We start from the raw sequence: 23737 nt of genomic DNA, 5'->3' as shown, positions 1-23737 counted from the left end.
GGGAGACCAGCCAAGTCAGTCCTTAAGTTGCGTCTCTGAAGGCCTGGACGTTAAGTACCAGTTCCTCGGGCATCACACACACACTTTATGGACAGCATAAAAGCTCTCCGTGGTTTTCATCTGGTTGTTGAAGGCACCTCTGACTCCCACGTTGTCTGCAATCACACGCCTGGACAACCTCTCAGGGCTGCTGGTTCCCGACCTGCCTGGGATTCTGGGATTCGGACTATGCAGTTGTTTCTAAGCCTCAAGAAGCAAGTCCTACGGAAGTGGCTGCTCCGAGTTGCTGGGACAAGGGGACCAGTAACATATAGAAAGAGACCCCCACAGAGTATATTCATGGGGGCTTGGCTGGCCAGGGAGGCCCCAGCTGCCCAGCACTCTTGTGTCTGCTTCGGGCGCTCCCTCCCGCTCCTCAGGCCATCCTGTGTCCAAGCGGTGCCTCCCCGTCCTGCCGCTTGCCCCTCTCCTGGATGCTGTACCAGCCTAACCCATCTGCCTGCTTCCAGGCCGGCCCCACCCCCATCATGCTTGGAGCAAACCCCAAATCCCTTACCATCCCTATGTGATCCACCTCCACCTGCCTCTCCGAAGGCGTCTGCACGCATTTCCCTCCGCCGCCCGCCCCCCCCCCACCCCCCCACACACACACCGAGCTTACCAAGCTGCAGCCTCGCTGACCGTAGGGTCAGCGCCGCATGCCCTGGGCTTGGTCCCCACTTGGGCCTTTGCCTCTGCTGGGCCCTCTGCCTGGAACGTTCTTTCCACGTCTTCTACCACCTGGCTTCTCCCTCAAGTCTCAACTCGGATGTCAGCTCCTCCAGGAAGCCTTTCCTGGCCCCACTCCCCACTAAGAGAGATCGTCCCCGCCGACCCTCCGTCAGCCCACCGGTTTATTTCCTTCGGAGCGCTAGCACGATCTATAGTGAAGGGTTTGTGTGTTTCCTTCCCCCATGAAGATGTCACCTCTCGAAGGAATGAACTGAGTCTTCTGTGTCACTGTGCCTGGCTCACAGCATTTAATACATGCTGGAACGCATCCCCTGACATGGCTAAAATTAAAATGAGTGACAGTACCGAGTGCTGGGGAGAGTATGGAGCACCTGGGACTCTCCCACGGTCGGTAGGCGTGTACAGTCTTCTAACCACTTTGGAGAACAATGTTGTAATTGTTATAAAGTCGCACATACACCTACCATAGGACCTAGCAATTCCACTCCTAGAGATTTACCCAAGAGAAATGAAGACATATGTCCACATAAGGGTTCACACAGGTATTGCAGACTTGTTCATAACAACCAAAAACTGGAAACAAACCAGTCGTTCACTCAGAGCAGGCGAGACACCTGCATCCCCACAGTCCCCCTGGGCAAGGAAGAGAAGGAAGTCCCCAGGAGGTGGCCGAGAATCCACCTGAGTGTCCCTGCGGCCATGGCAGCTGTGGTGGCTTGTGGTCAGGCTGTCGGCGGGGCCCGGAGTGACGCGGTGCTCCGTACTCGTGGTTGTTGCACGCGGGTGGGTTGGAGAAAGACTGGGCCGGTGGAGCGTGCGGGTGGTTGGGGGCCTCGGAGGCAGAAGCTGCCTGAGCACCGGGCTCCCGGGCCCGAGAGCCGGGGTGGGCCACCCGAGAGAAGCGGGCCCTGGTGCCACCCGGTGCGTGCGGGGTTCTTGCAAAATGCCGGTTAAGACATTTGACCTAAATTTGGATAAAAGCCTTTTTCCTGTGTCAAGTTGAGCTAATAATATACATTTATTCATAATGTATGAGGCCTAGTAAGTGGGAACAATTAAGGAAAAGGCCCGGCCAACATCTATTTCTTCCAAGTGTCACATAAGCCTTTTTTTTTGTTCTCTAAGGCAGGTCCGCCCTCTCTGCCTGCTATGAAATGCTGTTGTTCTTGTTATTTAAAAAAATTCTGTTATCATCCCTGTGAGCTGCCATTTCTTGGGCACCGGCCAAGCAAGGCTATACCATTCCCTTATTTCCTCTTAACTATACCAGGTGGGTGGGGGTTCCCATTTCACAGCTGAGGCAGCTGAGGCAAAGGGGCCCTCCCGAGCTTTCCTAGCCGCGGAGCAGGGATTATGACTCAGGGCTGCCAGACCCCGGGGCCTGCGGGATTCCGTTTCCAAGTCAGCCTTCCTGAACGGTCAGCGTAAACCTGGGAGATCAGGATGAGAACGTGCTTGCCTTCTGACTCAGGGGCCTGGGGAGGCCTGAGAACCTGCATTGTTTCTCACACGGGCCCAGGTGTAGCTGCCCCTGCCAGCCCTGGGCCCACGCTGTGGAAGCTCTGGTCAGCCCGTGATGCCACCAGAGTCTGCACTGCCACTGCCAAGTGGGCCGGTGGCCTTCTAGACCTTTCCCTGTGCATTGCATGCGTATTACGGCACACAGAGAAAGGCGTAGCCTGGTTTTTCTCTTTACACATGTGGGGTAACATTCTCCCTACTGATAATCTGCAGTTCCGTTTTTTATTTAATGTGTCTTAAAGGGCATATACACCTGCCTCATTCTCTTCAACAGCACCGTAACATTCCATGACACAGGTGATGGTAGTTTTATTCACCTCCAGTTTAATGATGGGTGGGTGGCCTTCCACGCTGTAGACTGTACAGATATTCCCGTAAAATCCCAGGCACCACGGGTGCGTGTCCACAACACAGTAATCACTTCATAACGTTAGCCAATATTATTATTGCTGTTTTGTTGGTTCATTATTCGTATCGAGGGACTGTTGCACCCGAGAAGTCCCCTTTCTGCTGGCGGCAGGTAGGGAAAGGAGTAGGTCCCTGTTTACAGATTCTATAAAAGTTTTCAGTGAAACACTGCTGGTAAGAGGAAGGGGCTGTGTGGGTGGGGCGCTGCTGTGTCGGAGTGCAGAGGAGAAGGGGGAGAGCCTCGGGCAGCGTCGTCCCGCCAGGGCCCGGCTTGGCTCCCGGTAGATTCAACATTTCAGAGAGAGCGGGGCAGAACTTCACGTTTCTTGGCCACTTGGCAAAACTGGGCCTTGGCCAAAGGCAGCTCAATGTCCAGGCTGGCAGCATCATGAGTAAGAGGGTCCCCACTGGGGTCTAGCCACCCTCAGCTCTGACCGGCCTCCTTCCTTCCTGTCTCCGCAGGGTGGGGGGTCCGGGGAGGAGCAACTCTGCGCCGACTTCCCAGAGCTCGACCTCTCCCAGCTGGACGCCAGCGACTTCGACTCGGCCACCTGCTTTGAGGAGCTGCAGTGGTGCCCCGAGGGCTCCGATACAGAGCCCAGCCAGTACAGCCCCGACGACGCGGAGCTCTTCCAGGTATGTCCCCTCCAGCCCTGCCCTCGGCCTCCTGACTAGCCACGTCCCTCTCTGTCCCCGAGAGCCCAGCTCTGACTTGCATCTCCTTTGTCTGCACTTGCTCAGGCAAAGACCACCACAGCTCTTGGGGCCACCTCTCTTGCCCTGGATCTGCACTCGACCTTGGACAGCTCTCCTTCCTTGCCAGGACTCTGGGAAGTGAGTGCAGGGAAGAGCTGCTCTCTCTTCCGTCCCGCACTCAGAATGCAGCCCCTCTGTGGGTCGGGCAGGTTCCACGTCCTCCCTCCCCTATCGCGTCTCACTCAGTTCTCATCTCTATCTTCTGAGGCAGGTGCCATTATTTCCCCCTTTTGCAGATGACAAAGCTGAGGCTTGGAGAAGTGAAGTCATGTTTCAAGGCCATTTATTTGTTTGAATGAGATTCAAATCCAGTTGTCCTGCTTCCTCCAAGCCAGGGCTTTATGGCCATGATGATGCCATAATGAGAATGCTTCCCATTTACTGAGCAGCTGCTCTGTGGCAGGACCATCCCTCATTGTGGATATTAATGCAGTTAATTCTCTTAACATCACTCAGACATAAGTACAGTCAGAGGGTCTTTAAAGGAGGCAGTGCTGAGAACCAATACAAACGCCTCTGATCCTGCGTGCTCCTGCGCCCGGCCTCAGAGGCACATAATGGGCAACGCTTCCTTTAAGAAGCCCTCCAACACAGAACAGTGTGATGTCTGAGGTTTGCTTTAGAATAAAGCCAGCTCTGCATGCATTCGTGTGTAGGTGTGTTGATGGCCTGGAGGGTAATAGATGAAAGAAGATTGGCCGTGCTGTCGAAGCTGGGTGATGGGTGCACTCGAATTCATTATTCTCACCTTGAAGTATGCTCCCCCACGAAGACTGGGGGAAGAAGACCTAGCTCCCGGCACCTGTCTGGCAATATAGTAACAGCAACGACACACTGTGTCAGATGCCGCGCTGGCGTGCCATGAGCCTCGTCCCAGATAGTCCTAAGGTTTATAATGTTGCTTCCAGGAATGTTTGCGGGGCTTGCTGTGCGCTGTGCATCCGGCACTGCATTCGTCAGTGGACGGGACAGTCCGAGGGAGACCAACCCTCGATCAGCTAAGCAGACCGCAGTCACTGTGACGGCGGTGCAGAAGGAAATAAGCAAACCTGGGTCGAGAAGGGGCTCTAACAAGATGGGGCGGTCAGGAAAGAGCTCTTTGGGGTGAGAAGGAGCCTCGTGAAGACCAGAGAGCAGGGACAGAGCTTTCCGGGCAGGGGAGGCAGCAAGTGCAGAGCCTGGAAGCAGGAGCGTGGGCTGCGTTGGACAGCAGAAGGGCGGAGGGCAGAAGCTAAGGGGAAAATGCCAGGAGGTAAAGCCAGAGAGGTCTTGTGAGCTCTGGTAAGGAGTTTGATTTTTCTCCCAAGGCTATTCTAATCTATAAGTAAAGGACTGACAATAACCCATTTTACAAGTGAGGCAAGTGAAACTCAGTGAGGTTCAGTAACTTGCCCAAGGCCCCACAGCTAGGAAGGGCCAGGGTGACAAGCAATCCCAGGACCCACACCCCTTGCAGATGCACACTCAAGCTCTCCGCCACCCTGTGAGGACCAGCGGGGCTGGGCTCCAGGTCTGGCTCCAACCGGTGACCTTCATCCCTTATGTGAACATCGGGAACGGGACCTGTGCTCTGCTGCTCCTGCCCGCAGAGGGGCCCGACCTCCAGAGAATGCTTTTAGGTTGTGGAGCCTGATGAGCCAGAGGGGTTAGATGCCTGGAGGCCACCCCACTAAACTATACAGGCCCCTGAATATTCAGACACTGGCCAGTCCCACTGACATGGTCCTACCAAGGTCCTACTACGTGCATGCTGACATGGTCTCCGACACAAGTCAGCCTGCTGTGGCCCCAGGCTCCCAGGCCAGCAAGGGAGGCAGAATCCTCCAGACGCGAAGAATGTGCAGAACTCCGCCCACCCAGCTCTTGTCCCATTCAGGGCCACCTGCTCTCTCAAGACCAGGCCAGCTCTGCCCATTACACTTGCTGTACCTCTGTGCCTGCGGTTGTGTGACTAGCGCCTGGCTCCTCCCCTGCCCCGTCGTCAGCCCCGAGCCTGGGGCTGGTACTGTGCATTGTCATCATCCCGGGCTCTGCACCGAGCCTGGCTCTTCTCGGGGCTCCGCACACGTGCACCGAATGACTGCGCCCTTCAACGCCCGGCTCTCCTGCCGGCTCCTCCTAAGGCAGTGGGTCGGTGGCTTCCCCTCCTGGCTTCCGGTCTTGTGTGTGTGTGCGCGTGCGCGTGCATGTGTCTCTGTGTATCCTTTAGACTTTGAGCTCCTTGAGGACAAATGGCATTTTATTCACTGGGGCCCTCAGCCATTGTCAGGACTCAATCATATGTGTTGAATGAAGGCACCGATTGTAATGTTTTCTTTCCTGCCAAGTACCAGACATGACCCATTCCACAACCTTGAGCCAGGACTCAGGGGCCATAGGCTCTATCTTCCCTCTGCCGCTGGCTGGGACGGTTTCCTCATCTGACCAGTGGGATTCATAAAGCTGCCCTGCCTTATGTCCGGGCTGTTCTGACAGTCCATTGACACCATTGCTATGGAAACGGACGGGGAGAGTGGAGAACAAGCTACTGTGACAGGTCTGATAGCTCCTCGGGGGCGGCAGGGGCAGTGCCGTCCAGCTCTCGGTGTGCCCGGAGCCCTAGGGTCGGGGGCACGACAGGCACTTCGTAGGCATTTTGGGGGGGGCAGGCATTTGGCTGTTCTGTCGTGATGTGCTGTGCGGCCTTGGCAAGCTGCTTCCTTGGGCTGGGTCTCAGTTTCCCCACGTGAGGAACGAGGAAGGAAGATGGATTCAGTCAGTGGTTCTTGATCTGTTAGGGGAGTCACAGGGTCCTGTTGTGCTCTGGTGACATCTGTGGACCAGCTCCCAGTAAAGAAGGTGGGGACTGATTTCCTGGGTGTCCTGAACCCGTTAAGGCCCCTGGACAGCAGAGGATTTCTGAGTGTCTTTCCATCCCCAGTAGCCTCAATTCTGTTCTGTGACATTCCTTCAAGCCCCTCCTGGGCCCAAAACGAAGTGTTTTCCCTGAGATTTCGTAGACTTCTTTTCCTCTAGCTCGAGATCAGTTCAGGAAGGTTGGGGGTGGGGCCGAGTCTATTAATATCCCTTCCTCAGCTGATTAACTCTCCATTAATTTACACTCCGTTTCCAAGCAGAGCTGGGAGAGTTGAGCTAATGGGCCCAGGAAGAGGAGAAGGGTGGCCGGCTCCCTGGAACAGATTACCCTACGGCACCGGCGGGAAGATGCTGTGGGCAGGAATGGCCCTGCTTCCCAGGCTGGGTCAGAGCCTCCAGCCCCAGCTGGGGCGGCTCCCAGGGGGTGCTGAGGAGCTGGCAGAGGCCTTTTGTTAGTCGCTTTATTTATATCAGCCTGTGGGGGGCGTCTTGAGGCCTCTGCCAGTTTGTATTCATTTTTGCACAGTGTCTGGTGCACAGTAAGTCCGTGACCCCTCCTCTCACTTGCTGTCTCATGTGACCTTGACGAGTCTCCTTCCTGGGCCTTCATTCTGCCCACCCTAGAAAGAATGGCAGATCAGTGTCCTGGTGAGTGCCCCCTGCACGGGATTGGCAGTGGTGGCTGGGAGGGCTGCGCTAAGAAAGATGCTGGCGTGGAAGGAACAGCCACATCTGGTTAGCAGTACGGGAAGTGGTAGCACTTAAGGTCACATGTCTAACATCCTGGGTCACTGTGTGATCCCTGAGGGATCTAGCGGATAGCTGTGATTGGCTACTCTGGGCCGTTGGCTGCCTCTGTGAAAGAGGGAACTCTCATTCCCTCCAGTGCTGGGTGACATCATTTCTGAACAATGTCCCTCTAAGAATCTATTCTTTGAAACCCTAATCTCAGTCTCTCCTCGAGGCCGGAATTCATTGCTTGGGTCATTCATTCTTCCATTCAAAAAATCCTGCCTGAATGCCTCCCATGCTCCAGGCATGGGCAGGCATGGAAACACTCTCCACATTACTGCCAGACTTGCCTTCCTAGTAGACCTGGGAGGGAGGCTGGCCAGGGCCCATGGGCTCCCTTTTTTAAAGGGGATTTTATGTATTTATTTTTAGAGAGAGGGGAAGGGCGGGAGAAAGAGAGGAAGAGAAACATCAATGTGTGGTTACCTCTCACACACTCCCTACTGGGGACCTGGCCTGCAACCCAGGCATGTACCCTGACTGGGAATCGAACCGGCAACCCTTTGGTTCTCAGGCCAGCACTCAATCCACTGAGCCACACCAGCCAGGGCTCATGGGCTCCCATTTTATAGCCAAAGCAATGAGGCTTAGAACAAGGAAAACACTCGTCCAATATCACCCTACGGTGGCAGAGCCCCACATAGCCAACCCCAAGAGTGGTCATTGAGTCCCAGGTTTTAAGACCTTAACTTGCAGTCAGGCTAGACAGATTGCTTTGGGAACACAGGGGACTCTGATCTTTGGGTGGCGGTGGGGGGTGTTTAAGTGAGCTCCACTGCACTCTTGAGCCAGAGTCCATGGGCCCAGATCTACCCTTGGCTGCCCCTCCCCACCCCATCCCCAGGGCCTGGGTCAGACCCAACCAAAACCTTCTTTTGACCTTTCTTTTATTCTTAGCTGTGTTCCAAAAATTACAAACCCATTTGTTCTCTTTTCCCCACGTCCCCCCTTTGAATTACTCAGCTGCTGCTCCGGCTGCAAGGCCTGGAACAGATTCAGTGCGGCCAAAAGGCCGTCACAAGATGTGCATTTCCAATGAACTTCCTGAAGAAAGGATAAACAGCCCGACCTGGGCTGGGAAAGAGCACTGGGGGAGGTGTCATGTGACAGAGTGTGCTTCCCACCAGAGCAGGCCCAGCAGCCAGGGTTGACTGCATGAGGCGCTCGCTGCCCTGTCTAGGAGCAGTGAGGTCTCCACACTGTGGGCCTCTGGCATGGGGGCCAGGTGCGGGCGCCTGGCTGGGCTGGGGGTGGGCTGGCCGAGCCTCCTTGTTGCAGTTCTCAGACATCAGAGAAGGAAGGGGCTTGGGTCATCTGTGCTCAGTGTAAGCCCTGCCTCTGCCCTGGATGTGCCATGTGACCCTGGACCCCTCACTCAACCTCTATGAGCCTCAGTTTCCTCAACTGTAAGACAGAGATTAGAATAGTACCCCCTGCCTTATAAGTTGGTACGAGGCAGTATTTACAAAGCCTTTCTGTCCCTCTCATCAGCCAAATTATTTGTCCCGGGCCTTTGGACTCCCTTTCCCCTCTGCCTGGAAACTTCTGTCCTCCACCCTTCGCCTGATCGGTGCCTTCTCCTCACCTTTCAGCCGGAGTTTAAGTTCCGGCTGCACGGAGCAGCCTTCTCTGGCCCCCAGGACAGTCTGTACACCCTCACTGCGTCCGGAGTCTTCGTCGCAGCTTCCTCTCGTTTTCTTCCCAACCTTTGTCACTCTTCAAAATGATCTCGTTTCCCCGTTTCACTCTTTTCTCCGCTGGAGTGTAAGCTCCACGAGGGCACGGGCTGGACCAGTCTTGGCATGCTGTATTGCCAGTGCCCAGGAAACGCCAGGCACAGGGTAGCCCTTCAGTACATGTATGCAAGGGAGGGGGAGGGAGGGAAGGGGGGGAGGGATTGTCACCACCACCATCTCCATCATCCTCACCATCACCTTCATCATCATCATCATTATCACTACCATCACCATCGTCATAATCACCATCATTACTGTCAGTAGCATCATAATTGTCATCACCACCACATCATCATCATCAACATCATCATCATCTCCACCATCATCACAGTAATTGCCATAGTAGTAGTAGCAATAGTAGTAGAAGTACTAGTACTAGTAATAGTAATGAGTACTTACTATTGCCAGGCACCATTTCTAAGAGTCTTATATAGGTTAATTTATTTAGTCCTCAACAATAACCTTATGAAGTAGGTAGTGTTGTTGTCCCATTCGGCAGATGAAAAAACTAAGTAACTTGCCTAAGGACCCAGATTGAAAAGTAGTGCTTCTGGGATTCCACCCCAGCTCCAGAGCCCAGACTCCTGACCACCAGTGTAACTTCCTCTTCATGCGTGAGTGAGGCGAGCAAGCCCTGGAAACCCGCAGGGACATGGTGGCCATGTGGTGGTCATTGTCATGGTTGAACCCTGAGGCTTCCAGCCTTCCCACTGCCTGCCTGGGCCTCAGGGTCAGGGGCTGGGACCCACAAAGGGACACTGCTACCAGGGGCATACGCCGGCCTCAGGGCTATGTCCCAGGGGTTGGGTGCAGGGGGCTGTGGCGCAGAGCTGCTGTCTGGTGGAGCGGACAGGTGTCTCCCACGCTGATGAGCAGCAGACTGGGACTCCCAGGGCAAGGTCGTTTTCAGTATTACCTGCTGCCTGCTCATCAGCTTCTGAGATGTGTGGCATCAATAACACATTTCCTTGGTATCTTCTACTGCAGCACTCCTGAGAGAATGTGATGGGGGAAGCACCCTGGAGGGGCTGGCGGGAGGGCGGTGATGGTGCAGCTGCGTGTGCACAGCAGGCTTCCACGGGGGAGATGGCTGAGCCCGAGGTACTGACTCACCGCCCTCCCTCTCTGCCCCACTGCACTCCCCGCTTCAGATCATCGATAGCGAGAATGAGGCTCTCCTGGCGGCGCTCTCCAAGACCCTGGACGACATCCCTGAAGACGATGTGGGTCTGGCTGCCTTCCCAGCCCTGGACGGTGGAGACGCACCATCCTGCACTTCAGTTTCACCGGTCCCCTCCTCTGCGCCCCCCAGCCCCTCCCTGGAGAGCCCTCCAGACCCTGCCCCTGAGGGGGATGAGCTCTCACTGGTGAGAACCTATTTCCAGGTGAAGTAGTGGTGGCGGCCTGGGGTGTGGTGCCTGGCGGCAGGGCTGGTGGGTGTAGGGAAACCAGCTCCAGCCCCTGCAGAGGTCTCCATGCATCCGTGGCAATGGGGTTCACAGCAGACAGCTCAGATTGGGGTTGGGGGGCCTCCCTGGGCCTCGCCTTTACCACCTGTGCAGCTGGACTAGCCACCCGGCCTTCACGGGCATTCTGTAGGCCCTTGGGGATTTCATGGATTGACCTTAGTTGTGTGGCATAACCTTGAAACGGCATGCAAACATTTTCCTAAAGATGATACATAAACACACAGCAAAAATTGAAGCAGGAAATGTGGATGGTTAGAAGCGAAACTTTCTTACCCATCTCACGATTGCGTTTCCTTCCCCAGAGGTTACCATGGTTACTGTTCTGTTATATGACTTTCCTCTTCCACCTTTTTTTTTAAATACTCCAAAAAGGGAGCCTGCATTATACACTGCTCTGTACCTTGCTTTTCTCAGTGAACTGTTGCTGTCTTGCAAATAATTTCGGATGAGCCCAGGTAGCTCTGTTTCATCTTTTTTCTTGGCCGCAGTGTCCCTTTGTAAGGATGTACCGTAGCTTATTTAACCAGTCCCCTTGTTGATGGATATTTGGGTTGTTTCAACTCCTTTGTTGCCACGGCACTGTAGTCAGTGTCCTGGTGCAGTGGCCTTCGTCACCTGTAAGTGGATAAGTTTCCCGGAAATGGAATTCTTAGGTAGACAAATACATGATTTTTCAGTTTAGACAGTTACTTCCAGGTTTCCCTCCACAGGGGTCGGCCTGGTCTGTACTTGCATCAGCAGAGTTAGATGCTGTCTGTGTGAGTGTGTGTGGCCTGTGGGAACCTGCACAGGGAATTGTCGCTTTCCGGGGAGAAGGTCTCAGCTTTTATCAGATTCTCTGAGGGGTGCAGCCCTCAAGAGTTGCTCCCCGCAGCTGCCCTTGAGTCAGACTGAGTACAAAAGATGAGCTGTCACAGGGTGTACAGTCCAGCCGCGCTCACCTGTCTTGGGCTCCTCAGCTTGGTGCTAAGGCTGCCGGGGCCCGTGAGACTCAGAAAATGATCCCGTGGGAGCTGGGGAAGGGTCTTGGGTCATGGAGAGTTCTGAGCTGAAACGGCTCTTGGCAACCATCAAGTCCAGCGATGGGGAAGTAAGTGGAGACCCAGAGTGGGAGGACCTCTTCAGTGGCCACATAGCGAGTTGGTATGCCCGGGAGCACTAGAACCCAGGTATTCTGCCTCCTGGTCCAGGACCCCTTTCCTTCTCTCCTGATTCCTTTGTTTTCCAAAGGAGCGCGAACCATTTAGTAAGCACCTGGACACACAAGTGTGTTCAACCCCACATTGTGGCGTTTGCTGGTGAGTAGGGGTCCTGCTTCCTTTCAGGCCACCCCAGCAATTAGTACTTGTGTGTCCCTAACTTCTCTGACTCAGCTTCCTGGTCTATAAGGTGGGGTCGAAACAGTGTGTACCTCAAAGGTTCCTAGCAGGAGTGCAGTAGGTAATGCATGTAAAGTACCTAGTGCAGTGCCTGGAACATAGAATTTGCTCAATAAATGCTCTCCAGGGAGTAGTCCGGGCCCGACCGGTAGTAGCAGCAGCAGAAAGAATTCTCTGCCATTTCTCTGTGTGGCTCTGGAAGGGGACCAAACCTCCGAGAGACAGAGCGGCCCCTGCTGGTCGCAGTCTGTCCCCTCCCGTGCCTGAGGTTGCCTTCGTTCCACACGTTTTTGAGCGCCTGTTTCAGGCACTGTGCTGGGCACACAGGAAGCACACCCTCTGGACTCCCAGTATACGGACAGAGTTTGAAAGATCTCTGTGCAACGGGAGTTCTCAGTTCTTAGCCTGGAGTCACGGATCGCAGCGAGTCTGCCATTGGACCGATAGGGACCCATGGGCCTCTTACTTACCTGTGCATGTTTCTGAGCCCGGTAGCTTCTCCCATATTCTTAGAGGGTCTCCTGAGTCAAAAAAGGTTCAGCTCTAGTCATTTAATCTGCCTGCCCCTGCCATAGCAATGGAGAAGCCAAGGCCCAGAGAGGGAAAGGACTTGCCCAAGGTCTCATGGTAAGTGGGGGCTGAACTGGGCCAGAACCAGGTCTCTCCAGCCCACAGGACTCTTTCTATCTGTGTCAGAGAACCACAGATGTGTGTGTGTGTTGGTTTGGGGTGCAGGAAGGGTGGTGGGGACCCTCCAGCTCCTACGGGAGTGTGGAATGGCCTTTCCCCTGCTTCCTGGGCCTTCGGCACTCCTTGCCAGGGTGACCTGTGGGGCATGACCCTCAAGAAAGCACTCAGCGCTTTGGCAAAAACCTGTCATCCCTCCTGACCTGTTTGCAACTGTGGCTGTGAAAGGACCCCGGGTAGGGTGCCAGCTGCACTCAGCCCCCCGCTTTCTCGGCTGGGAAACGTTGGGCATCTGCCCTCTGGGTGCAGAAGCGTGAGTGTCTCAGCACTGTTACTGAAAAGCTAGAAAAGCCAGACAAGCTCAAGTGTCACGTGCTTCTGCTTGTGTAGGAACAGCTGGGTGGCCGGAGGTGCCATGTACGTAATGTACTGAGTACAGGGAGCCAAATGTCCAACAACCCCAAATGCCCACGGACATCCCAGCAAACTGTAAATCCTTCTCCAAACCAGTCGCCTAAGAACGTCTGTGACTTTGAGAACCCCAACAGGATCTTGGGTAATGTCCGCCCCTTCTGTTAAAATGTGATGTATGCGCTTCATTGGGACACTCTGCCTCCACCTGTAGTGCGAACACACGCACACACACACACACACACACACACAGGACAGTCCAGCACCACAAGGATTCTTTGCTGAGGGGTTCCAGCTGATTTCCCTTTTGTTCTTGGCTTATTCATGTTGCTTTTTCAAAAAATAATTTCTTTGAAAAGCAACACTTACAAATGGTGAAAACTATACAGAGGCGGACGAGAGCATAGGTTTACGCTTGTTTGAATAGGGAAAGACCCGCCACTGACGGTTAGTGCAATAGCTCTATTAGCTCAGGCTGCTGAGCTGTGAACCCCCTTTGGCCCACCCTGTGTATTCTTGTGTGACTGCGTCCCACCTCCTGATAGGGGCACGGGAAAATGGTCCCCAGGAGTTGCCTCTGGGAGGGAGAAGGGGGACCTTAGGTGGCAGGGAGACTTGCTTATATTGCCCGCTTGTTAGTATTCCTGCCATACAGGGTGGGGCAAGCGGTTTACAGCTGTGAGTGCATGAAACACTGAGTGTATTCTTGTGTTATTATTAGTAATTAGCGTATTATTTTTCCACACGAACAACTTTAAACCTACTTTTGCCCCACACTGTATATCAGGAACGCATCCCAGGTCACTGACTGCCCTCCTCATGCCATCCCCATGGTCCTGGGATGACCTGGGTCTCAGGGCGTGGTCAGTCCCAGGGGCCGGCTGGGGTTTGGTCCTCTCCCCTCTCCCATGTCCTGGCTGCGGCTCAGCCCCCACTCCTCCCCTCTCTGCTTCACTGCAGCTGCAGAAGCTCCTGCTCGCCACTTCCTACCCAGCGTCAAGCCCTGACACCCAGAAGGAAGGGACCCCCTGGCGCCGGGCTGGCCTCAGGTCCAAAAGTCAGCGGACTTGTGTCAAGGTATTTCTGTGCATGCCCTAAGACATCCTCTGCCCCCCCGCCCCGGCCCCAGGTGGCCCCTGGGGATGTGCAACCTTGAGCTCTTGTTAGGGGTTTCAAGTTCATTCAACTTTGAGCTTCCCTCCTCGCTCCTCACACAGTCCTGGCAGCTGGTGTGCTGGGTGCGTCTCCAGACCCAGGAGGTCTGGGGTTCTAGAAGGAGCCCAGACATTCTCGAACACACCCATGTTCCAGGCACTGTGTGAGACACTGGGTTAGGGCAGGGACGAGGAGGACGTGGCCTGTCCTCGGGGGCTGCTTCTAATGGGGAGACCACCTGAAACATGAGCTCTCACGATTTGAGCCACTAAGCTCCTTGGTGAGCTGGCTCTTTGCTGAGGCGAGGAAGTGCCCCAGGGACGTGAGACACACCCGGCAGCCCCTGTGGCCCCAGCGAAGGGGCAGGCGCACTGCAGGACATCGGGAGCGGAGAAGGCTACTGAGGGCCGTGGTCTGGGGCCCGCCTGCGGAGGGCCCCGGATGCCTGGCCACGGGGCCTTCCCTTTTTCTGATGGGTGCTGGGAAGCTATTGAATTTTTCTTCTTTTTATTTTTTTAACAGCTTTATGGAGGTGCCACTTGCATATGAAAGGCACCTGTTTTAGAAGTACAATTCAGTGATTTTTAGTAAGTTCACGGTCGTGCAGCCACGACCACAGTCCAGTTTTAGAGCATTTCCACGGTCCCAGGCAGATCCCCAGCGCCCCCACTTACCGTTAATCCATGTTCCCACGCCCCCCCACCCCCCTCCCCCAGCAACCACTAATGGACTTCCTGGTGCTCTCACTGAAGGCGGGAGTGCGGGCGTGGGGTGCAGTCAGAGCAGGGCTTCGCTGTGAACCTGGTGGGGGCACAGTCCACGTAAGGAGGCCGGTCATTCCTTTGTTCCTCATCGCTGAGCACAGTCAGGCACTAGGCTCTGTGCTGGAAGCTGGGGGAAAATGGATAAACCCTGGCAATTTTTGGTGACCCTTGCTGAGCCCAGCTGGCAGCTGCAGGGGTGGTGCGGAGGGGAGGAGAAGCAAGGGCCTCCCACCTCACTCTGGTCTCCTTCCTGCTCCAGATGGACAGCAGCCAGGAGAGGAAGGCCCCCGCGACGCAGTCTCAGAGCCGGAGCTGTACAGAACTGCACAAGCACCTCACCTCGGTGCCATCCTGCCCTCAGGCTAAAGCCCCCTCCCCAGAGAGGGGCCTGCAGTCAACAGCCCCCCTGAGTCCTTGGCTCCCTGCCAAGGAGGATGAAGAGCCACGCATGGACTGCCCGAGCCCCCAGCCAGCTCCAGCCTCTCCCCAGGAGCCCCCAGCTCCAGACAGGGCAGGCCCCAGTGCCCAGGTTTCCCCGGAGGACATGCAGGCAATGGTGCAGCTTATTCACTACATGCACACCTACTGCCTCCCCCAGAGGAAGCGGCCCCTGCAGGCCCCAGAGCCTGCCCCTCGGCCCTGCAGCCACCCCTCCAAGCAGGTCCGACCCTGGGCCCGGTCTCAGCACCCTGCCAGAGCCGCCTGGGCTGAGTTTTCCATTCTGAGGGAACTCCTGGCTCAAGATGTCCTCTGTGATGTCAGCAAACCCTACCGCCTGGCCACGCCTGTCTACGCCTCCCTCAGGCCCCAGCACAGGCCCAAGGACAGCCAGGCCTCCGCTAGCCGCCTGTCCACCGCGGAGGAGGTGAGGATCTCGGCTTCACCCAAGAGTGCTGGGCCCAGTCCCAGCTTGCGCCCTCTGCGGCTGAGGATGAAAGGTCGTGTCAGCCGGTGGGCCAGGCAGAAGCAACAGGAGGAAGAGGAGGATGAGGAGGAAGAAGAAAAAGAAGAGGAGGAGGAAGACGAGTGGGGCTGGAAAAGGCTGGGCAGAGGCTTGCCGTGGACCAAGCTGGGAAGGAAGCTGGAGAGCTCCGTGTGCCCCGTGCGGCGTTCCAGGAGATTGAACCCTGAGCTGGGCCCCTGGCTGGCCTTCACCGATGACTCGCTGGGCCCCTCAGAGCCCCAAAGAGCTCTGTCCTCACTGCACCTGGCTCCAGACGCCTATGACACAGGGGGGCAGCTGGGCAACCCCACGGGCGAGGACAGTAGCCAGGACCAGCAGCAACTCCAGGGACCCCAGGTCCCGGCTCTGGAGAGCCCCTGTGAGAGTGGGTGTGGGGACACAGATGAGGACGCCAGCTGCCTGCTGCTCCCTGCCAGAGGTAGTCGGAGTTCGGCTTCAGGAGGTGGGGGTGGGGGGGGTGGGGGGGGTTGGGGATGTGGTGCACCTCCTCCTGCTGGGAGCCGGGAGCCCCACATTGGGCAGATCCCTTCTCCGCTCTGGCTCTCAGCTTTCCTCTCTGTACAGTGCGCTGGTTGGGTGGGTCTTCAGGAATTTCCCGCACATCCCTGCGCTTCCCGTCATGCATGGGCCAGGTCCCAGTTCATGAACAAAGAGTGAGGTGTCTGCCTTGATGGGCTTATGATTTGGTGGGTGGGGAGCACAGGCAATCAGAAAGTAAGCCAAAGAGGAAGATAACTGCATATTGTGATAAGTGCCCTGAAGGAGACTCCGTGGGCGATGGTGTGACACAAGGTGTGTCTGTAAACTCAGCTCCACAATGAAGGTGAACTTTAAAAGTTAACAATAGTCGTGGGAACAGTAACAGTTATCTCCTGTGCACTGACTGTGCCAGGGGCTGGTCTAACACAGATTGTCCCCGCCGGCTCCTCACAGGAAGTCGGTGTGGTAGGTTCTGCTAAAATCTCCGTTTTAACAGAAGTGAACGCACAGGGATATCTAGTGACCCCTTAGCTAGTTAGTCCTGCATCCGATGCGGTAGAACCCACCTCCACTGGCCTTCGGCCAGACTCTTCCCCACTGTGCTATACTGTGTGGCCAGGAGGGGTCGCCCTTGTACCCATCTGCTCTTTCTGCAGAATGGAGGTCTGCCAGCAGTTAATGTTGCTGGGACACTGGGAATGGAGGTGGCTTCGGGTTGCTCCTGCCCTTCCCTAAACATGGCAAAGGCTTTTGGGTCCCATGCCTAGAGGGAGCTGTGGTTGGTACCAGTGGAAGTTGGGGTCTCCTCCTGAGGGAAATACTTGCTCATGGTGCCATGTTGTGGAATCTTAACTTTTTTCTTTTTTTCTTCTTTTCAGACTCTCCCAGGTGCCTCATGCTGACCTTGTCACAAAGGTAGGTTTTGGATGTGATTGGTTTATTATCCCATGAGACTTTGTCCTGTTGGGGGCCCGAGTGGTTCATCAGCCCCGAGCCCGGCCCTGTCTCCACATCTGTGTCCTCTGTGCTTGGTGGGGTCCTCAAGAGCTGGGCTGCCTTAGAAGGGGGTTTGCTGTCAGAAGCTGGTCTCTGCAGACCCAGGAAAGGATGGGGAATCAAGGCTCTGCCATTCTGTAAGTCGTCCCCTTTAGGACCAGGGAAGGAGTTCTTTACTCAACAGGGAAAAGCTGGAAATGCTGTGTAGCCTTGGGCAAGTCTGTCTCCCTCTCTGTTCCTCAGGTGCTCGATCTGTAAAATAAAAAGGCTGGCCATCCTTGTTCTCTCTCCACTCTCCAGCAGATCTCTCTTGTGGATCTGTGCTCCTCTGACAGCCAAGATGGGAGGGGTCCCTAGCAAATTCTCCCCAGGCCTCACTTCTATGGGCAGCAGAACCAGGGTCTGTCATGGTGTCCCCTGGCCCTCCTCGTGTGCTCGGGGAGGTGGGGCCTGCTGCTGACTGGCCTCTTTCCTTTCTGTCCTCCCCACCCCCACCAGTGACCCTCCTTTTGGCAAGAAGAGCTTTGAGCAGACCTTGACGGTGGAACTCTGTGGCACAGCAGGTGAGCCAGGGGCTCAGCTGTGGGGTGCCCTCAGGGGGGCTGGCGCAATGCCCAGCAGCAAGTCCCCCACACTGAGCAGCCCCTCGGGCAGTGACGGGTGCCCCATTGAGCTCTCCCTGCACTGCAGCACAGGCTGTGCCGGGTCTTGAGATACATAACAAGGGTGTTACAAGGAGGAGAGTCAGGGGCCAGCTCGGCCATTCAGCTGCCAACTGGCCTATGAGCTGACGTCAGGTCAGAAAAGACAGAACCACGCACGTCTTGCCCAAAGGAGTCTGCAGTCTTCTGTAGGAGACACACTCACCCGTGATGAGTGCTGTGTTGTTCCCACTAGTTCCAAAGTACGCGCAGGAGCTCTGGAAGTACAGAGGTGGGGGGCTGGGGAGGCAGGAGTGGGGCCTGGGAGGATTTGCAGGGCACCCAGAGTGGGGGCCATTCGAGCTGGGCTCGCAGGATGAGTAGAAGTTGGAGAGACAAAGAAGGGGAAGGGTCTCCCTGGCAGCAGAATGAGTATGAGCAAAGGCATAGAGGAGTGAAAGAGGGCAGCTGCCCTTGAGGAGACTGGGCACCTGGCGCTGTGACATGGCCAGACTGGGGGGGGGGTCAGGAAAGAGCACCCGCAAAGGCCGAGAGGAATGCCAGGTGAAGGGGCTTGGCCTCGATCCTGTAGACTTCGGGAGCCCCAGGGAGGAAGCACTCTGTGGCTTCTTACCGAGTTCCCTCTGGTGCACAGGGGAGGCTGGAGGCCAAGGACAGATGCAGGGGCACTAAGGACACTGTGGTGGTCACACCCAAGTGGGAGGCAGGTGGGAGAAGGGTGAGCAGATCTTGTCGAATGCCTGGTTGTGGCGCAAGAAGCTATCCTGGGGGCTTTAGCTATCGTTGCCAGGCTACAGAAGGGATGGCAAATGGCTTCCATCACATGTCAGCTCCAAAAAAATGGACAGTGAGTCCCAGGCTCAGCCAGCACTGCAGCGATCGATTAGTGATGCCTGCTGCCCATTGAGTTTGGAGAGTGGGGTCACCCTTTGTCATGCCAAACTAGAGTTTCAGTGTCTCGTGGAGAAGGGCTCGGTCTCCACCTCACATGTTTCTCCTCTTGCACGGGTAGGACTCACCCCGCCCACCACACCTCCATACAAGCCCACAGAGGAGGATCCCTTCAAGCCCGACATCAAGCACAGCCCAGGCAAAGACATAGCCCCCAGCCTCCCCACCATGAAGGGCCTCCAGCTCGGGGCTGCCACAGGGGCGGCCCACAAGCTGCCAAAGAAGCCCCCGGAGCGGAGTGAGCTCCTGTCCCACCTGCGGCATGCCGTAGCTCAGCCAGCCTCCCAGGCTGGCCAGAAGCGCCCCTTCTCATGTTCCTTTGGAGACCACGACTACTGCCAGGTGCTCAAGCCAGAGGGTGCCCTGCAGAGGAAGGTGCTGAGGTCCTGGGAGCCAGCTGGGGTCCACCTGGAGGACTGGTCCCAGCAAGGTGCCCCGCAGGCTAAGACACAGGCCTCCGGCAGGGAGGAAAACAGCAGCTGTGGGGCACGCGCACCCCCCAAGGACAGTCTGCTGCTGAGAGACCACGAGATCCGCGCCAGCCTCACCAAGCACTTTGGGCTCCTGGAGACTGCCCTGGAGGACGAAGACCTGGCCTCCTGCAAAAGCCCCGAATACGACACTGTCTTTGAGGACAGCAGCAGCAGCAGTGGCGAGAGCAGCTTCCTCCTGGAGGAGGAGGAGGAGGACAATGACGAGGACTCAGGGGTCAGCCCCCCTCGCTCTGACCACTGCCCCTACCAGAGCCCACCAAGCAAGGCCAGTCGGCAGCTCTGCTCCCGCAGCCGCTCCAGCTCTGGCTCCTCATCCTGCCGCTCCTGGTCACCAGCCATCCGCCGGACCTTCAGGTATGGGTGGGTGGCCTCAGGAGGGACCCCTGTCCCCAGGGTGCCAGACGAGGGAGGAGCTTTGAAACTAGGTCTGCTTTTCCTTGTGTGGCCCATGACCTGGTTAGAGGCCTGAAGGTGGTCTCCTGGGGGAGTTGTGGGCAAGTCCTGGAGGGGAGCGAAGCCTGATGAGCGACAGTCAGGAGTGGCCCAAACCTCCTGGCCTCAGAGAGGAAGAACACCTATTCTCTGTCACTTGGGGCCTTATGCCTAAATGAACTTACTTACTCACCTGTTTTCTGCTCATATATTTGTAAAACAGACAGGTCTTTGAGGAGACATATGCATTCCCACAGTTTAATACCTATGTGACGCGGGTCCACTAAAAGGAAAATCAGCATGATTCTATTGTGTGTTCTGAAAAATACCTGGGTTTAAAGCAGTGGTAATGACTGTTCCTATTTCTCCATACTGCTGAGCTGCACCACTGTGACTTTCCATAGTCAGCCGCCGCCGCCCCTCTTCGCCTCCCCCGCCCCCGCTCTTTTATCTTTGCGTGGGGATGACGCAGAGATGCGTCATGAGCCTGTTCGCTCATCCCATCTTTGCTCGCGGGACCGGACTGCAGAGGGAGCCCGTCCAAAGGTCAGCGGGGAGCTGGGCAGAAGGAATAGAGGTTTGGCATATTTTGCTGGAGACAGGTTGCTTCTCTCCCTCATCCCAGCAGGACATTCCTGGAGGAGGCCTGCAGTGGGTGGGTACAGGTCCCAAACGCTCTGCCTGAGGTGCTCCCGAGTGACCACTAGATGGTGCTCTTGGCTCTAGAGCAGTGCAGCTGAGTCACCTGGAGGGCTCAGGAGCTGCAGATGGCTGGACCCCACCCCCTGAGCAGCTGATACTGTAGGTCTGGGGGTGGGAGTAGATAATTTGCATTTCTCTTGAGTTCCCAGGTGATGATGCCCAGAGTCTCCAGGGTGTGACTCTGAGAACCAGAATTCAGTAATAGATATCTTTTCTTAGAAAAATTCAGCATTCTATTTATATATCTATGCCAAAGCTCTTAATTGTTCAGAAATCTGATAAAAGCAAAGGTTCCTCCCCCATTAAAATGTGCACAGACATCTATCTAACTGGGCCCTCAACTTTAAGGGACTCCCAGAGACTGAAGATTGGAAGCCTTGGACTGTGTTACCCGAAATGAGTTCCCGGGTGGTTTCTCTGAAAGCCCTTCTATGTAATGCGCCAGGATGACGGGTCAGAGCTGCCTTCTGTCAGACCTGGGCTCTCTTTCTGGCTCCGTTCCCCTTTCCGCAGGGGTTGCTGGGAGCTAAATGACTCAGGTTCACTTGAGGCAATTTCTCTGCAGCATTTGCTCAGAGGCTACTGAGGCTCTCTTCCCGCTGAAGCCCACCCCTAGCCCAGAGCTGGTGCTGCCCAGCCTCACCTCCCCCATGCCAGGTCCAGGGGTGCTTAGCTAGGGCCTGCGGTCACGGGTTTGCTGGCAGAGCGCTGGGAGCCTCTCTAGAATCCTCCATGACTTCTCTTCCTCATCTTACTTTCGGGCCAAGTTCAGGCTCGGCTTTTTCTGCTCACTGGAGAAAGTTCACTGGTTAACTCAGTTCCCACTTGGCCGCCTGGCAGAGCTCAGCACCTGGTAAGCCTGGACAACTCGTCATCAGCCTTCTCCAGAGCCACCTTTCTTTTCCTGTGCTTCCGCTACCCAGCATCAGTCAGTAGGAAGCATTCTGAGATGCTTTAACAACACAAACCTCAAACCCCACGGCACCTTTCCACCACTCTCAGCTCTTCAGGGGAAACTGCCAGTTCCCTTGCAAATGGATGACGATACTATTATTATATAGCACTTTAAGCAGCACTTTAACATTTACAGGCCACATCCCTCTTTGAGCTTTACAGATGCACTTATGAGGGAGCATCTGCTTCTTATCCCCATTTTATAGATGAGGAAGTGGAGGCTCCAAGAGATTCAATGGAAACACATAGCAAGTAGTTATTGAGCAGCTCCTGAGCACAGCACTTACAGGCATTTTCTGACTTGGTCCTCACAAAAGGCCGAGGAGGTGGATACCTCTGATTGCCCCTACTTTACAGATGAAATGATGCTGAGAGGGTTTAAGTGCCCGGCCCAAGGGCATGCAGCAGGGATGTGGTAGAGCCAGGGTTCAAGCACAGGCTGTCCGACCTGGAGCCCTGCTCTTCTGCTCTGTGCTGTGTCATGTTCCCAGGGATGTAGACAGTACGTGGCAGAGCCGGGCCTTGGCCACGCCTCCCACACCGTGTTCCCTGTGAAGGAGGGGGCAGTGTGCAGACAGGCTTGAAGGCACAGGCATGGGGCACCCAAGGGCCTCCTCGGGTGGTGCGTCTGGATTGAGTACAGGCCACGGGGCTGTCTGTGATGGCCAGGGCTCTGGGCCGGGCAGCAACCACTAGAGGGTAGCGGTCTAGAGTCAGCAGACCTCCTTCCTCTGGCTTCCCCACTTTCTGGCTTTGGCAAATCCCATACTGAACCTGAGCCTCAGGGTTTCCGTCTGGAAATGGGGAAACATAAGACCTCATCAGGGTTGCTTTCAACAGATCAAATATGAGAATGAAGTGGAAAGGCCTTTGTATCCCTAAAGTCATAGGACGGCCAGGTTCAGAAGGTCATGATCAGCAGTGTGGCGGGTCCCCGCACTCTAGCCCCAGAAGGTGGCAGGAGGTGTGTGTCAGTGTTCAGCCACACGCATGGTGCTGGCTGTCACTGCGGGGGGGTGGGAGGGGGTTCTGACAGTTCTGCCCCCACAAACGAGTCCAGAGAGAAGCGTCCCTTCCTCTGGGAGCAGCTCCGCCCCCACCCCGTATGGTCCCTCCGGAGAGTGAGTGCCTCTGCTTTGCTTGTTCACTGACAGATGTGAGAGCAGAGGGCCGTGTTCAGACGGAACGCCAAGCGTCCGGCACGCCAGGAAGCAGCGGGAAAAAGCTATTGTAAGTGACCTGGGGCCCTGGAGCCCGGAGCGAACGGGAACCAGCAAGGGTGTAGGAAGGGCCAGGACTTCACAGACCCAAAGCCCTTTGAGGCTGGCTGTGACCTGCAGAAGATAATTATATTTCTCTCATTTCAAAAAGCACAAGGGTCACCAAAGGGCATCAAAGGTGGCACCGTGCAAAGTGACACCAAGGGACTGGCTGCGATGCGTGCAGTTGTTGGTGATTTCTGGCACAGCCTCAGGGGCTCCAGCAGAAGGCAGGCCGTGGTAGGGGGAGCAGAGCTGGGCCGGCCAGGTCACACGCCAGCCCCGCCACCACCTTCTGTGTGACCTTAGGTGTGTGCTTCAGCTTCCTAGAGCCTCAGTTTACTCATCTATACACAAGGGAGTTGGGTCTTATGCTTGCTAAGGGTCCCCCAGATTGATTAGGTCTAAGGAGCCAAGAGATCCCATCCCTTGCTCCCCGCTCCCCTCCCTGATCCCCCACCAGAGTGAGTCCACAGGCCCAGCCCTGCCTGGTGAACCTGCTGCAAAGCACCCGCGCCACAGGGAACATTCATTGGGCAGCTGCTGGGGGCGGGTTGGGGGTGCAGCCAGCCCCTCCACTAGAAAGGGGAGACGGGAGAGGAAGACAAGCACAAAAAGGCAATAGACTCTCACTTTGTTCCTTTCCCGGCGATGGATGCGTTGCGGGGGAATGGGGCGCTCACGCAGGGTGTGCGTGCCGCAGAGGTACAGAGCTTGCCTGCACGCGGGCTGTCGTGGAGCATCTTTGAACCTACGTGTGACCATTCAGCAGCTGTGGCAGGCTTGGCAGTGTCCGAAGCCCTGGATGACAACAGTGAACAAGGCAGACGAGCTCCCACTGCCCTGGCTGGGCAGCAGGGAGAGGGAGAGAGACAGCGGGCGCGTAAACAAGAAACAGACGCTGTAATTACAGACCAGGACAAGCACTGAGCGAGAATTCACATCACGACTCCACTATCTGGCTGTTTTGACTGTTGGAGAGGATGTATTTGGACGGTGGTCTGGCGGCAGGGGGAGGGGGAGCTGAACGCTGAGGGATGGAAGGTGCCAGCCAAGCAAAGATTTGGAACAGTCAGGCAAAGTGACGAATTCAGGAGCTGCGGGGAGGCTGGGGAGGGGATTTCTGCATGGAGCTTAGCTGAGCTGCACCCTGGCGTGGGATGCACAGTTCCCGGGA

At 55.9% G+C, this 23737-nt stretch overlaps 1 protein-coding gene across 2 annotated transcripts in view; it reads left to right on the top strand.

The window, feature by feature from the left end:
- The window catches only part of PPARGC1B (PPARG coactivator 1 beta), a 102913-nt gene that overhangs the window by 67046 nt on the left and 12130 nt on the right, over nt 1-23737 (top strand). For both annotated transcript variants that reach the window (XM_045819163.1, XM_045819171.1), the window contains exons 2-9: nt 3124-3297; nt 9953-10168; nt 13708-13824; nt 14926-16048; nt 16989-17025; nt 17605-17669; nt 18781-19567; nt 22456-22531. In XM_045819163.1, the coding sequence (XP_045675119.1) occupies nt 3124-3297; nt 9953-10168; nt 13708-13824; nt 14926-16048; nt 16989-17025; nt 17605-17669; nt 18781-19567; nt 22456-22531 (2595 nt within the window). The remainder of the gene's footprint in view (nt 1-3123; nt 3298-9952; nt 10169-13707; nt 13825-14925; nt 16049-16988; nt 17026-17604; nt 17670-18780; nt 19568-22455; nt 22532-23737) is intronic.

The sequence above is a fragment of the Phyllostomus hastatus genome, unplaced genomic scaffold (genome assembly GCF_019186645.2).
Source record: "Phyllostomus hastatus isolate PE091 unplaced genomic scaffold, TTU_PhHast_1.1 phas_contig_150, whole genome shotgun sequence".
Lineage (NCBI taxonomy): Eukaryota > Metazoa > Chordata > Mammalia > Chiroptera > Phyllostomidae > Phyllostomus > Phyllostomus hastatus.
Note: the sequence above shows the minus strand (reverse complement) of the source record. Positions and strands in the feature narration are given on the sequence as shown.